Source organism: Erythrolamprus reginae, chromosome 1 (assembly GCF_031021105.1).
Source record: "Erythrolamprus reginae isolate rEryReg1 chromosome 1, rEryReg1.hap1, whole genome shotgun sequence".
NCBI classification, from domain to species: domain Eukaryota; kingdom Metazoa; phylum Chordata; class Lepidosauria; order Squamata; family Dipsadidae; genus Erythrolamprus; species Erythrolamprus reginae.
The window spans coordinates 88,118,319-88,135,108 of NC_091950.1; the positions used below are offsets into that span (position 1 = coordinate 88,118,319).

Below are 16,790 nucleotides of genomic sequence, written 5' to 3' on the forward strand. Positions count from 1 at the left end.
CCATCACTCGGTGAAACCTCTGGGCTAGCGCAGGAGTTCATGACAGCCATGGACCAAGTAGTACAGGGTCCAACTCACGAGGAGGGGGCACGCACCCGACATGGTATTCCTCTCTGAGTAATTGAGTAATGGTTTGAGACTAAGGGGCTTAGAAACGTTGCCTTTGTCATGGTCAGATCATTTTCTATTGCGCCTTGACTTCCTGGTGCCAATCCTTCCCCTTATGGAGGCGGAATCGACTAGGTGCTTCCACCCCAGACCCCTGATGGACTCAGAGGGCTTTCAGAGGGCACTTGGAGTTATTCCAGATGCACTCATCAACAGTTCGGCAGACTATTGCTGAGGCCTGGAACACTAGACCCCGTAGAGCTCCATGGTTCAAAGAGGAGCTCTGGGAGTTGAAACGCCAGAAGAGACGTCTAGAGAAGCGATGGAGGAAGAGTAAGTCCGAATCTGATCAAACACTCGTAAGAGCTCATATTAAGACTTACAAAGTAGCGCTCAAGGCGGCAAGATGTGCGTATCATGCCGCCTTGATTGCATCAGCGGAATCTCGCCCAGCCGCTCTATTTAGGGTGACCTGCTCCCTTCTCAACCAGGGGGGAGCTGGGGAGCCCTTGCAGAGTAGTGCCGAGGACTACTGTTTTATGTATGGTATGTTTGTATGTTTTTTATATAATGGTTTTTTTTTAGCTTTTTAATGTAAATTGTTATTTTAGACTTCAATATTAGATTTGTTATGGTATATTGTTTTATCACTGTTGTGAGCCGCCCCGAGTCTGCGGACAGGGGCGGCATACAAATCAAATCAAATCAATCAATAAATATAAAATTAAAATAAAATAAATAAATAAAATAAAATAAAACCAAAAAACCTACCCAATTTGAGACTCAGTCCTATTTTAGGCCGGTATTCCTCTGGCTGCTGCTGATCAGGAGAGTTTTCATGTGGGATGATAATGCCACAGGGAGATTCGTCCCCAGGAGTGTTGGGAGTTGCATTGCCACTTGCTGATGAAACAGATGGAGCTGAACTGATGGGTCGCAGTGTTGGCTTAAGGCAGGGTTTTTGTTCTGGCTCCTCCTCCTCTTCTTCAGGTTCTTCCCGCTTCTCCTCCTTCTCTTGCTTTTCTTCCTCCTCTTCCTCTGATTCTGGTTCCTCTTTGGTTTGTGGCTGCCGACGTCTTTCAGCTTCTTGTTCCATCTGTGGAATATAAACACAAGAGAGTGATTTAAAAAAGCAACAGCATGACGGTGGAAGGACCTTTTCCTTTACTATTTATAATGGAAAAAAAGAAGAAGCTGATCTGTTAACATCAGCATCATGGTTTCTCTATTTTCTCAGTTTCCCCTATTGTGATACATTTTAGAGAAATTAAGTAGCTATTATTATCATCATCATCATCATCATCATCATCAAAATAATTAAAAAATAATTATCTCAAGTCAATGCTTGAATCAAAAATTAGTATGGCAGTGATTCAAGTATATGCTCCTTCCCAACACAGATGCAGAGGACATGGACTACACTTGCAAGTCCTTTGCTAAGGCAACCTCTCCACCAAAAAAGGACATCAAATTAATTACTGAAGACTGAAAGGCTAAAGCTAGAAATAAAATCAATGATTAGAAACATTGTAAAGCCTCAATGTATGAAATGAAAACAAAAATCAAGCTAATAAAGTTATAAGAAGTCTCAATGTTGTTGTTGTTGTTGTTGTTAGACTTGTATGCGCCCCTCTCCGGAGACCCAGGGCAGCTCACAACATTCAATACAAAACAGTATATGTACAAATCTAATAATTGAAATTATGACTAAAATCCCATTACCTTAAAACACAATGTTACACTATTACAATGTTTTGTTTTTGTTTATTTATGTATCTCCCTTACTATTACTACATTACACAATATGTACTGATGATGTTACCTAGCTTGGGTAAATGAAACATCTGCAAGAAAACAACCAAGCTCAGAGAGCACCAAGGACCTCTCCCCCATCTCAACCCTGAGCTAAAAATATTCTTTTTTATCAGTTTCAATATTAACAGAAAACAGCTTCTTCAATACTGTAAAAGACAACACTAAGCACAGGCTACACATGAACTGGACAGACACCTTCAAAGTCAGATTAAACATATAAAATATGGCAAAAATGGAAAAGTTCTATTCAGTCACCAAAAGGAAAACCTGGTGCCCACTAGAGGTGCTCATACCATGAATTCCTTGCAAAATAGTAACTTACAATTAAATGAGAAGGATAAGACACCCCAACCCCAGGAAAAATATGCAGACTTGGCAGAAATATATGGAGGATAGGCTCAGAAAGATTTCAAAATTGCTGAGACAGGTAGCCCTCACTTAATAATCCTAATTGGGACTGGCAACTCTACTGCTAAGAAGCCGCTAAGTAGAAAATCACATGACTGTGACTATACATTTTGAGTGGAAAGAGACTACTCAATTTCAGCGCATGCACAGGGACGGGGCGGGGGGGGAATCACATGGACATGGGGCAAGCTGTGTGGGGCATTGAATTATGGTTGTGGACATACACATAGGCATGCGATAGCATGCCCACACATGCTTTCGGCACCCGAGGGAAAAAAGGTTCGCCATCACTGGTCTAATCTATAGAGCACTTTAAAAACCAACATACCATTTTCTGCATCCCAACAGGCATGACGTGTATATGCAGTGTACTCACATATACACATATATGGACTCCAACGTATATTCATTCAAAAAACTTTCTTACCCTTTGTAACTCTGCATCAGGATCCGGATGTCCTTCTGCAAGAAGACGCTGTCTGATTTCTTCTAATTCTTCCTTTTCTCTCTTTCGATCCCGTTCATCTGCTTCCATTTCTTTTTCTCTGTCTCGCAATCGCTTCTGCAGAGCACTTCCCCTGAAACATACAGCATATTCATTTTGATTTACAAATTCATGTAATCTCAAGCACTTCCATATTTGTCAAAAGAAGAATGAATCCACTCCTCAGTTTATATTGATAGCAAATTAAACAATTATACCTTTTTTAATAAGCTGAGCAGCAGCAAGAAAAACATTTATTTAAAGATTGTTATAAATTTAATTTTAAATGTAATAAATTAAATAATAGATGTATCCATTTTCAAATGGACCAGCAAAACCTACAATATTTTCAGGAACAGGTCATCATTAGATCCTTTGATTTACTAATAAAAATTAATGATAGTCTTCATTAATTTACCTGTAATATTTGGGATCATCCCTGTCATCATCATAATCTTCTAGAAATTCTTTCAGACGTTTAGCTTCTTTTGCCTATGGAAAGTTAATACATTATTTCCTTAGTACCTGAGTATTTCTAGTTATTGATGCACGTATTATTAAATCACCTTTTGATGGACAAATTCAAAAGCAGAATCCATCATAGAGGAAAGACTATTGAATTAGAAAATAGGTTATCCGGAGATTTATACATTTGGATAATATCATTATGTACGTGATATAAATTTACTGTGTGGAAAAGTCCTTTGCATTACATTCTGGTTAATCAAGGTTCCATCATACAATTGACTTTTAGAATCCTGTTTTTTAAAAGCTGCCCTTTGGGGGGGGGGAGAGAATCTAAAAGTTTATTAAATATAATCCCAAGTACTTTAAGCCATTTAAGCAATCTATATTTGCTGCTATACAAAATATCTAGGAGCACACCTATGATTACTTCTATATTTCTTTAACCATCAAATCTTAACCTTCAAAGAACAAGACAAAAATATCTCTATGGCTAGTTGTATTTCCTGAAGAACTTTAAAAAAAAAATAATGTAAGTAGATTTTCTAAAACTATGGGAGAAACTATAACAAAACAAACTGATTAATACAAGACCAATTACAATCTGATAACCTTAACTTCATTTTTTCCATTTTGATTAACTAAAGGCTTAAATTCATTTTAATCCTTAATAATGTCGTGGATCCCCTTTCTGCAGTTTGCTTTTTTTTCTTGTTTTGCTTGAAAATTAGTTTTCTTAATCCACTGAATAATCTGCTTTATTTTGATAATGCACATTGGTATGGTAACAATATGCAGATAAATATAGTTATGCTACTAATTACCTGTTCAGCTAAGAGGACAGCTTTTAAATGTCAAAGTGCAGTGCTAGGCATGCTCATTTAGAAACATCACAGAATTCAAATATGACATTCTTTCTATTAAGTGTGCTTAGAATTTATTTATTTGTATCCTGACATTATTTTTACAATTAACTCAAGGTGTAAACCGATTCAACACACTTTCCTCCTCCTATTTTCCTCAACAAAAATCCTGAGAGGTGAGTTGGGCTGAGGAGATTGACTGGCCCAAGGTCACTCCCCCCCCCCAAAAAAAACAGGCAGCTGTCATGACTAATGTAGAACTAGAACTCACACTCTCCCTGTTGGCACTCTGATGCCCTAATGACTAGACCAAATTGATTCTAAAAAATAAAAATACTTTTTTTTGTGGATCAAAATGCTAAATTCCACAAAAATTCACCATCTACATCTATAGTGTCACGCTACCAGATTTATGGTAACATAAATTATTTTCATAGATATATGCCAACAGAAAAAAAGTAATGCTTTCATCTTTAGCATGTTATTTAGAAAGAAATATTATTTTAGATACCTACTTCAAATAAAGAGAAGACCCGTTGAACCTACCTGAACGGTCTTCTCCATGTCCTGGAAGGAGAGTCCAGCATGGGTTTAGGTCAAGTCTTATTGGTAGGGACTGAGTTTTAAATTAATATCATTATCATATTAAGTAGGTACAGCCCCCTTGCTGCCCCAGAGGCTCAGTTTTTAAAAAACGAAGTAAATAGTAATATTAGAACAATAACATTTATTAACCAAGAACCTCAAAAAGATAACAATTGTCCATGGTACAAAACTGGGAGGGTTTGGACTCTCCTTCCAGGACATGGAGAAGACCGTTCAGGTAGGTTCAACGGGTCTTCTCCCATGCCTCTGGAAGGAGAGTCCAGCATGGGATATACCCAAGTTCAGTGTTCAAGGGAGGGAAATCTCTGGACCATGGACTTCCTGATCACATACTCGTTGAAGTACTCTCCTCCCAAAGGCTGCTTCCGCTGAAGCAAACACGTCTAGTCTGTAGTGCTTTATAAACGTTGTAGGTGTTGCCCACGTTGCCGCCCTACAGATGTCCTCGATAGAGGCCTGCGTGGCCCATGCCGCAAAAGCAGCAGCACTCCGTGTCGAATGTGCCGTGATCCCACTCGGAGGAGGCGTCGAAGTTGTCTTATAAGCCTCGATGATGCATAGCTTTAACCAGTGGCTAATAGTTTGCGAAGACACTTTGAGACCCATCTTCTGTTGACTGAAGGAAACAAGCAATGCCTCAGTTCTACGAAAGGAACTCGTGCGTCTGACATAAATCTTTAGGGTCCTTCTCACATCCACTTTATGCCACTTAAGTTCCAACAGATGGGTTCCGTGAACGCAGAAATCCGGCAAAACAAGTTCTTGTGCCCGGTGGAAATGAGTGTTAACTTTCGGTATAAATGTAGGGTCCAGGCGAAGGATGACCTTCTCAGGATAAAACACACACAAGTCAGGTCGGACTGATAAGGCCGACAGTTCCGACACCCTGCGCGCTGACGTAACTGCCACCAAGAAAGCAGTTTTAAGAGTCAAGATCCGTAAGGGTACAGTCCTCAACAGCTCGAACGGTGGACCTGTGAGGGCCTGAAGTACCAAGGCTAGATCCCAGGTAGGAAACCGCCGAATAGGCGGGGAATGTGTATTGGTGGCTCCCTTTAAAAAATCTTTAATTAAGGGATGATGCGACAAAACCCCGCCCTCCTGCGTCTGTATTATGGTTGCTAAGGCCGCCACCTGCCTCCGCAATGTGTTCGGGGCCAAACCTTTATCTAGACCGGTCTGCAAAAATTCTAAGACCGGTATTAAGGGTGCCTCCTGCGGTTGTAACTGCTTCCCCTTACAAAAGGATGCGAAAGCAGCCCATGTTGCCTGGTAGATCCTGGATGTAGACGGTCGTCTGGCAGATTGGATTGTGGTGATGACATTTTCTGGAATCTGCCAGCGCCTTAACCTGTCCCTTTCAATCGCCAGGCAGTCAGATGAAACCATTGAGGTTCCGGATGTAATACCGTTCCTTGGTGAAGGGAAATCAGATGATCCGGAATCCTCCAAGGCTGCACAATTGAGAGTCCCATTAAGTCCGCAAACCACGGGCGTCAAGGCCAGTGTGGTGCAATTAGGATCACCTCTGCCCTTTCCGCCATTATTTTCTCTATTACCTTGGGAAGTAGAGGAATCGGTGGAAATGCGTATAAAAGGCTTTTCGGCCAAGGCAGGTATAATGCGTTGGTTCCTTCGGCCTCCGGTGTGGGAAACCTGGAGTAAAAATGCGGAAGCTGTGCATTGTGGCGAATAAGTCTATAGTGGGAGTCCTGAACCTGTTGACCACCTCCTGAAACAGTTGTGGGTCCAGACTCCATTCTGTTGTGTCCAGAACTCTCCGGCTGAGCCAATCCGCCGTGGTGTTTTCCTCCCCAGCTATGTGCTCTGCATGTAATGATACTAGGTGGGACTCTGTCCAATCGAAGAGCAGAATGGTCTCCTGCATTAATTTGAGAGACTTGGTCCCTCCCTGGTGGTTGAGGTGTGCCCTGGTAGCCACATTGTCCGTACGCACCAGGACATGTTTCCCCTCCAGTATGGGCGCAAAGGTTAATAAAGCCAGTCGTACAGCCTTTAACTCCAAGAAATTTATGTTTACTGGAGTCAAATCCTGAGGGTGCCAAACCCCCTGAGTCACATGAGGTCCAACGTGGGCACCCCATCCCAGAAGACTCGCGTCTGTCGTCAGTATGATGTATTGGAGGTGGCCAAAGGGAGAACCCTGATGTAACGCCGGGGATTTCCACCACCTGAATGAGTGAGTGACGTAGTTGTTGACTTAAGGAGATCAGATGGTCGGTATGGCTTACACGTAGTCTTTGGTATGGCAGTAATGTCCATTGTAGCGTTCGAAAATGGTACCGTGCCCAAGGAACAATATCCACGCAGGACACTAGGGTGCCTAGAACCTTGGATAGGAGGGACAAGGGTACCTTCTTTTGGTGTTGGAGTTTGGATACCAGATTCTGTACATTGCATTTTCTCTCCGGGGAGAGGTAGACCTCCCTGGAAACGGTGTCTATAACCGAGCCCAGATGAATTAGACTGGTTGTTGGTGAAAAATGACTTTTCCCCGTGTTTATCGTAAAGCCATGGTCCTGTAACAGTGTTGTCGTAGCTCGCAGATCCCTGTGAGCTGTGCCCACATCTTTTGAAAGCAAAAGAATATCGTCCAGGTAAGCGAGTAGTCGAATCGACTGAGAACATAGAGTGGGCATCAGGGTGTCCAAAAGTTTTGTGAAGGTGCGTGGGGCTGAGGACAGGCCAAATGGCATTGCCCTGTACTGGTAGTGAACGTCGAGGAGGCAAAAACGGAGAAACCTCCGGTGGTCCGGGTGAATTGGGACGTGTAAATATGCCTCCTTTAAATCGATGGAGGTCAGGAGGTCTCGGTGTCGTATCGATGCTAAAATGGACCTCAGGGATGTCATTTTGAACCTCCGATAACGAACGTATCTGTTCAGGCGTTTCAAATTCAGTATGAGCCGGCAACCCCCTGATGGTTTGGGCACGATGAATATCCTGGAGTAAAACCCCGGGCCTGCCATCTGTGAGCGCACCTGCTCGATGGCCTGGATCTCCAGGAGGTGGGCAATCTCCTGCTGCAACAAAGATTTTTTTGCTGGATCTCTTGGAAGAAGACAGGTCACGAAGTGATTTGGGGGAAGCTGAAAAAATTCTATTCGCAATCCCCGAGACACCGTGGAAGAGACCCATGTGTCTGAGGATGTAATCCTCCAGGAGGCGCTGAACCACTGGAGTTTGCCCCCTAAAGGGATATCCTCCATGCAGTCACTTCGCTCGCTTGAAGGCGCGTTGATTAGACCCCCTAAAGGGGCGTCTAGTCTGTTGGAACCCCGTTTCGGTTCTGGAAATAGGACCTATCCCCTCGGTAAGGGTACGTCTGGGAAAACTGCCGTTGAGAGTAGGACCTCGACGGTTGGGCGGCGTTGGAAGCCGGGTCCCACCGAAAGGACTGACGGCGGCGATACGGTGTGTTGCTATGGTCCTGGCGACGGGACAACCTTGGGAGGATCTTCCTCTTATCCTTGTCCTCCACTAGTACCGAGTCGAGAACCTCGCCGAACAGTTTATTGCCCTGAAAGGGGGCAGACGACAGTCGCCACTTAGATTTGGCATCCGCCTGCCAATGCCGGAGCCAGAGAAGGCGTTGAGATGATATGGTGGACGCCATGCCCCTTGTTGAAAATTTTGCGGCGTGCAAGGTAGCATCCGCTGAAAACTCGGCTGCCGCCAGGAGTTTATTTAGATCTTGCCTCAGGTGGAAGTCCTCCGGCCCCAGACTGGCCTGAATCTCCTGTAACCACATAATGGAAGCGCGGTTAAAGAAGGAGGCCGTGGAGGCGGCCCGGAGAGCCCATGCAGCCATCTGATGCGGTTTTTTAAAGAGAGTTTCGGCCCTCCGCTCATCCGGTTTGAGGCTGTCCGCTGTTTCCGACGGTACAACGGCATTGGATACCAGCGTGGCAACTGGCTTGTCCACTGGCGGAAACTGGAGTAGATTTTCAATGTCGTCATCAAATGTATAAAAACGATGCTCCAGATTAGACGGCACCTGTGCCGCTGCCGGGTGCTGCCATGGACGCTTTATATTCTCAAGGAATATCTCTGACGCTGGAATATTGTCAGATTCCTTAGGTGGTTCTTTGCACAGTGTGGCTGACGTTCTCATGCCGTCCCCTGTATCGGTGGGTGCTGCCGAGCCCGGGACATCCAAGGCCTGTTTAGCCTTGTGCAAGAGAACCCTGAACAAGGTTGGTTTAAAAAGTCCTGTCAGAGCTGGCTGTTCAGGGAAATTATAGTCATCATCAGACAACTCATTGTCACGATCGCTCTCCCCTTCCAAAAGACCCGTGTCACCTGCCATAGAGCCCAGCCCAGAAGGGGGCGGTGGAGCTGACCAAAGGTCTCTGGGCTGACTCCGAGGAAGCAATGGAGGGTCCCGATGACTTGCTGCCGCCATTCCCTGCGTATAGGCATTTGTAATCAAGTCCTGCAGGGAAGGGGGGAAGGCCTGCCAGGCATCAGAGCTGGATCTCAGCCCTGCTGCTGTTGGTGTAAAGGAAGCAGAAGGGGGACCTGTTGAATGTGTCCCAGCAGAAGGCCCATAAAGAGAATGACTAATTGAGGCAGGTCTCTCAGGTCTGATGTTGGGTGATGGCAATGGTGGGGTTGGGCATGGTAAGGCCTGACGGTCTGGGGACCAATCTCTTTCCGTAGCAGTGCCCATGGAACCCAAGGCCAAACCAGGTGGTAATGTCCCTGTTGGAGGGAGCGGCTGAAAGGGGGGAATGTGTAGAACCCCCGAAGCTGGAGAGGATAAGGCTGCTTCCAAGCGTTGCTCCAACGCTTTAATCTTTCTCTCAGTCTCCTTTAGAGAGGAAGATGATTGGGAAGACTTAGATTTGGGCTTAGAAGTCTTCTCCTTGCCTTTGGGAGCCGCTGGGCTAGACTGTGGCTCCTCTCCTTGATGGACTTGTTGGTCTGCCATCCTTATAATTTTAATGGGGCAGCATACTTACAACAACTAACAAGCAGGCGTACCGAGACGGACTCCACTCGCAAATAACCGACAACACGGTCACTACGAGATCGGAAGACCGGAAGCTGCTCACCACATGAGTAATTCAGCCAATGGAGACTGTTACCGGGCAGATTAGCCCGGGCCTGTTGGCACTCCGCCAGAATCACGCCCAAATTTGGGCGGGAATCCCTTTCTTGCCTCAAGCAGAAAATGGCGGGCGCGAGGTTATTACAGCCTCAGAACCGAGGCTTCCCATCGGCGATGGCCCTTATGGGCGGTAAATAGCCGAGATTGCGGCATTCGCCATGACTGAACGCCTCCACTCGCCTCCCGTGGTTACCCGAGGCGACAGCTGAGATTCACCCCGGCCGTTCCTCTCGGCATCAGCTGAGAGGCGCTTCGTCCGCTTCTCCCGGCGGCTGTCAAGAGGCGTCCCGGTCGCCACTGCCGGGGCATCAGCTGAGAGGCGCTCCGGCCGTAGCTCATAAGGCGTCAGCTGAGAGGCGCTCCGGCCGCGTCTCCCGGTGACAGCTGAGATGCGTGCCGGCCGCTTTTCTTCGGGCGTCGGCTGCAAGCGCTCCAGCCGTCTCGCCCGGGCGTCTGGTAAAAGGCGCTCCAGTCCTTCTCCCGGAGCGTTAGATGAGAGGTGCTCCGCGCCGCTTCAAACCATTTCCACCGCCCCCTTTAGTGGGTGGGGGACGGACCCCCCCACACTTGGGGTGAAAGAGCTAGATCTGGCCACGGAGGTCAGTGATCTCTGACTCAACCCTCCTCTTCAGGGCAGTACTCGCGGGGAGAAGAGGCCCCATGAGGAGACTGAAGGGGGTGCTGCCTGCGGAGGGCAGAGACCCCGGAACGAAGTTATCTACCTGTGAAAACAAAACAAACAACATTAAAACGGTAATAAACATTACATTTACCACAATAAAAGAACATTTTAATCAACTCAGGAGCAAAAAACTCAAAGTCCCTATCTTAGACTGAGTTTTTAAAAACTGAGCCTCTGGGGCAGCAAGGGGGCGGTACCTACTTAATATGATAATGATATTAATATTAATTTAAAACTCAATCCCTACCAATAAGACTTGAGCTAAACCCATGCTGGACTCTCCTTCCAGAGGCATGGGAGAAATACTACACATTTTTCTTATGATAAAGTCAAAGATACAACGCAATAAGAAGGATTCTACAGAGCACCTTCTCAAATTTTAAATTAACCATAAGGGATAGCAAGCATGAGGACAATATGCAAGTAAAAGCTATCTAGGTTATACTTTCAATCTTAAACTCAATGTTGAACAGACTGATATTTGTGAGCCTTTCCCAAAGCTCATATCGTAAAGCCTAAATAAATAAATGCACATACTGATGCTCAAGTAAAGCTTTCAAATCTATACTGAAAAATTCCCAATTTCTGATATTGCTGCGTTAGACAAATAAATTCTGTATTTTCATATCTAATAAGAACACTGGTAATGTAATAAATCCCTTACCATCTCCCGTCTTCTTTCTTCTTCCCTCTCAGCTTCTTTTTCATATTCTCTAGCTTTCTTCCGTTCTCTGATTTCCCAGTTCTTAAGACGCTGAAACCACACAACATTTTCATTATTTCACCATTCACTCAGAAATTGAAAAATAGTTCCATATTTCATTTTGGAAACAGCAAAATCATCCATAATTGATTTAAATCAAATAATTATATATCAGCCTCAGCTTTGTATTCCAGCAGAAAAAGAACGTAGAAATTGTTGCAATAATATTGACAGCATATGCAGCGATTCATTAAGGGAAAATGGTATTTGATGATATCTAATATGTAGGTCTGAATATAAATATCTAACAGTATTTATCTTAGACCTCATTCATAAGTGGAGTTTTCTCACTGACTGGGAGCATTACCCTGGAAAACAGGTATCATGAGATATGGTATATTCTGCAAACCCTCCTTCCATTTGAATTAGGAATCCTTCAGCAATTCTTGCAAATACCTCTTGATAAGCTGCTTCCTTTTCCCGCAGTTTCCTTTCCAATTTGCGCCGTTCGTAAGCATCTTCTTCATCTTCTTCTCTATCTCTTTTCTTGTCCTTTTCTCTTTCTCTCTCCCGTTCTCTTTCCCTCTCCCGCTCTCTCTCCCGTTCCCTCTCCCGTTCTCTTTCCCGTTCTCTCTCTCTGTCTCTGCTTTTCTCTCTGTAGAAAACACAACAAAGGAATATTGGGCCTGATTAAATAGTTCTCTCTCTCACACACACACCCAAGTAGAATTAAATACATAACAGACAATAACATAATTAGCTATATTTTAATTAAGTGTAAGATGTAACTTAACTAAATCAAATTATGTTTTTTACACCCACATTATTTTTGGAATGTATCTACAGGATATCTTTGAAGGCCTAGTTCCCTAGGAGATAAGGTGTCAAAGTGGGACTCAACTAATTTATTATACTTTATACATAATCTGCTATTATGGTTTATGAATGGTATGACTGAGTTGTATGGTTTTTAATGATATGGGTTTTAGATGTTTTTAAGTATTGGATTTGTACATTGTTTATTACTGTTGTGAGTCGCTCCAAGTCTTCGAAGAGGGGCGGGATACAAGTCTAATAAATTATTATTATTATTAATTATTATTATTTATTTATTACATTTATTTTCTGGCCATTTCATCATGAAGTGACTCTGGGTAGCTTACCGTGTTAAAAACAATAAAACTATGCCATTTACTGTATATGTTTAGAATGTTTGCCTTAAAAAGGAAACATTACCCAATTATTAAGTCATTATTATATTGCAAAATTTACCTAGATCTGCTCCGATCTTTATTCCGGTCTGAGCTTCTTTCGCGGTCTCTGTCTCGATCTCTTTCCCTGTCCCGGTCTCTGTCTTTGGTGCGATCCCGATCTCTATCCCGTTCCCGCTCCCGTTCCTTCTCCTTCTCTCGTTCACGCTCCCTCTCCCGCTCTCTTTCACGCTCCCTTCTTTCTCTTTCGCGTTCGCGTTCCCTCTCTCTTTCGCGCCGTTCTTTTTCAATTTCTTGTCTTTCCTTCTCTTTTTTGCCTTTTTCCTCCTCCAATTTCTAGAAACCAAAAGGATTTTCCAAGTTAGTTTATAGCTAGATTCGGAAGCCCCACCCCATAATACCAAAATCTCATAACAATAATATCAATATCACTGATAATTCAACACATATACTTTGCTTTCAATTCATATGGATGAAAACAAAGTTTTGCATTCATAAGATAGATTTCGTGCAAGTTATTTACCTAGGAGGCCAGCAATCTCCAACCTTGAATAGAAAGGCAATGCTTGTCTCCTCCGTACGGATTATTATATGAATGCATTGCCTATAATAGTTCAGAGAAAAAATACTTCGACCCTAAACAATATTAAATTTTTACGTAGCAAAATTCATCCAATTCACACAGACGATTTAGTGATATTAACAGAATCTTAATAGCTGATTACATCTAGTCAAATTAAGTTTATTCTCTCTAAACTTGGAGAATAAAGCAATTTCTCATTTCATAATGGAGTATATGTCTGTATAGTTCCAAACATCTTTACAATCACAATATTTGTACTGGTTTTTTTTTTTAAAAAAATCACTGATATAATTCTCATTGAAAGGATCTGCGGGAAGGAAAAGGTTGGATATCACAAGATTAAAAGATTGTATGTCACTAAATTTCTATAAAAGTGCATTTCTTTATTGAAAAAGTCATCACTGCTACTAAAACACCCATGAAGACAACAGAAAAATTAAATCTCTTTAATAGATAAATCCATCCTTGGAAGCAATTGGTGTGGGTTAACTTACAGATGCTGTGCTAGGACATGGACCGCCAACACTGGATTAACCTTGCCTATAAGCTATATTTCTGGGAGGAAGAGCAAGTACATCGTTCACAAGTAAACCAAAAATAAAAAAATAAAAAATAAGCCAATTATCAGCCTGATGGATGCCAGAACTTTAGGGGAATGATTCTTCCTTGTCCAAGTGTTGTGCCTAGAGGGATGCCATAGGGCAGGGATGTCAAACTGGCAGCCCGTGGGCTGGATGTGTCACATGTAGGCCATGCCAGCCTCAGCTCCATGAATGGGGAAAACAATGTGAAAAGCCACGTGACAGCAATGTGACACTACGGGTTTGACACCAGTGCCATAGAGCATAAAAGTATCCTTTCCCCACTTGTTCTCTCCTTGGTGCACACATTTAATGTACAAGCTATTTTCAGAATGGAAGGCTTGCATATAGCTCTCATATTTCCATCCAGTCTGCCTTCAACATTTGGCAAACGAAATATTCAATTTGTATTCTCTGAACAAATGAAGAAAATGGATGGGAAGGTAAGAGGAATATATACATTTCCCATTCTGAGAAAAGGCCTGACTCAATTGATGAACTTTGCTATTCCTTCTGGAGAGCCCTCTGTACAGGGACCCAGCACTAGTATAAGGAAGGATCACACCCCATGTGTAACTGATGCATTTTAAATAATGGAAAGAGCAAATTCATTCCTTTTGGCATCAATTTTACCATCAGCAAAATACCATATAAATTAGGACAACAAAATGTGCACATATTTCTCTCTTTCAATAAATCATTTAAGACAATTTGAAAAACAATCTTACCTGTCAGATAGTGTTCTGGGGCACACTCATGGATCAGAGAACCCAAACAAGATCATAGTAATATAACTAAGAAACAAGAGATCAATATATCTAACCATGATGCTAAATAGTATTAAACATAAAATGCTGGCAAAATGGTATTAGATACATTGAACTCACAAAGGAAAGGATATTTAAGAATGATAGAAAACAGCCATTATAAGGAGGGAAAGATGAAAGTGCACAACATGTGGAAACATTACAATCTAATGTCTAAATGAAGTGCTCTCATATAATTTCATCAATTAGGGCATATTTATATATGCTGTATCATAGAACTTACCTCCAATTTTATATACTTTTACAGAAAAGTTTAGATACTGGAATGGGCAATACTTACTTTATTTTTAGCTGTTCCAATATTTTAGATTATTTTAATTGTTCAAATAAAATGCTATTGGTTATGCTGCTGGTCGTAATAAAAATCATCATCAAAATTTATCTGAACTTAAGATGCTCTTAAGAAAAAGAGCAACTTTAAATGACGGCCTTTAAGATGCCAGAAAGTAAATCAACAGAGTTATTTCATACAAATTTGAATAGGCTGCTTCCATACAAACAAAAAATAAGGGGGTAAAATGAAATGGAGAAAGAATTAAAAGATATGCTGAAGTAATGAGCAAAGAGTATAGACAGAACAATAAAAAATCTTACCTTAAGTTCTCTTCAGACTCATCTGTGCTGTAAATGGACGCCCCCTGCAATGCTGACACCCTAACATTCTGATTATTATTTTGTAAACTCTAACCAAAAAACATGCAAAGGTTCACTGTGCTCGCTAGCCAGCCCCTTTTTAATCATCCCACCCAATATATAAAATGGCCATTTTAAAGTACACTTAATTTCATCTACTTCAAAAAGTAAATTAAAAATATTTTCCAATAAGATAGGATCACAGGCAATAAATATGCCCAATTGCTTCTGAAACAGGAAGCACATTTTGTGTTTGTTTTTGAACCACATCATTTAATTGCACTTTAGTTATTGTTGGGGCTTGGAAATAAGACCATATTTCATTATGACCAGTTTCACACATCTTCGGAATACTTATCCTCAGGTTCTCATTCCCAAGTAATATTGGAATATTGTGCATTGCCAACAACATATAACTATTCTGTACTTAAAGTTAGAAATGCAAATTAGCATGACCTGTAACCAGAATGTACATTACCATTTTGTACCTTAATACCGCCGTTCAATGTTATTAGCAAACAGAGTTCTCATGTCAGGAGTGAACATATTTGCTGGCATGGAGTAATCCAGCCTTAATGCAGAGTTATTATTCCATGAAAGCTAAACATCAAGATATACACTGCATGCATAGCTTGCACTTTGCCACCCTTGCACGACCCTCCCCAACCAGAACACATTAATAAATTCACATTATCAAAAACTTCTGTAGGTGGGAATCCTGAGGTAGAATTTGCTGTGCAAACACATTTCCAAGCCAGTTACCCCTTTGCATATTTTTCTGAGGGGGCATCCATAAATAATAAAAAAACAGAAGCTCATACTTACATCCTATTCCATGTTACTTTCCAAGCTGTGTTTTTCATCTTGCATTAGTCACCATATGATCTCTATCATAATGGTGGGGGTCAATGAATAGATTAGCTTTATGGGAATTTACAGTTCTTCCATGCATCTAAATTTTGGTAAAGTCTGATAAATAATACCTAATTTATTTCACCCCCATTCTCAATTTAGCTACTAAATTTAATCTTAAATTTAAACTAAGCAATAGGGCTTAGTAATAACGCAAATATGAATTATGTTTTACCATTATCTGACTATTATGGGAATCAAAATGTGTTTCAAAGGGCAGCCCAATTTAGTTATTTGGTCTTATGTGTTATTTTAGCCACTCTGGGTTAATTTTAAAACAAGTAGAGTAGAAAGGTAATTTTTTAAAAAATGTATTTGTGTTAAAGAGAGAAGATTGCAATGCAGTAAGTAATATGAAAAAACTAACTAAAATATTAGACCACTGCAGTGAGAATGTTTAGATACACATTATTCCTGCTTTAAAGATGAACAAATGATATGTAATGTCCTTGCAAATTTTATAAAGGGTGAGGAAATTGAAACTGGATTTTACAATAACCTAATTTTGCATAAGCTGCAAAAAGAAGTATATTACCTTGTGTGTATCTCTGAATTTACTAATCTCTCGGGATATCAGGTCCCGTTTATCTTCTTCCATTTCTATAGCATTTATATCCTCCTGTAAAGGAAAAAAGAGGCGGGGGACAAAACAAGAAATAAAATATTAAAATCCATGCACAAAGGAATGGGAGAACAAAAAGAAAAACTGAAGGTTAGATGTTTTGTTCCAGTCTTGTAAGAGATAAATAAAGGGCTTCTGCAGTTCCAAACCTCA

The 16,790-nt window shown here is 41.8% G+C and overlaps 1 protein-coding gene across 9 annotated transcripts in view; it reads right to left on the bottom strand.

The window, feature by feature from the left end:
- The window catches only part of RBM25 (RNA binding motif protein 25), a 43,968-nt gene that overhangs the window by 5,807 nt on the left and 21,371 nt on the right, over positions 1–16,790 (bottom strand). For all 9 annotated transcript variants that reach the window (XM_070758019.1, XM_070758066.1, XM_070758056.1 and 6 more), the window contains 7 exons: positions 16,551–16,634; positions 12,541–12,815; positions 11,725–11,923; positions 11,230–11,319; positions 3,234–3,307; positions 2,759–2,909; positions 880–1,204 (listed from right to left, as the gene is read on the bottom strand). In XM_070758019.1, coding sequence (XP_070614120.1) covers positions 880–1,204; positions 2,759–2,909; positions 3,234–3,307; positions 11,230–11,319; positions 11,725–11,923; positions 12,541–12,815; positions 16,551–16,634 — 1,198 coding nt within the window. The remainder of the gene's footprint in view (positions 1–879; positions 1,205–2,758; positions 2,910–3,233; positions 3,308–11,229; positions 11,320–11,724; positions 11,924–12,540; positions 12,816–16,550; positions 16,635–16,790) is intronic.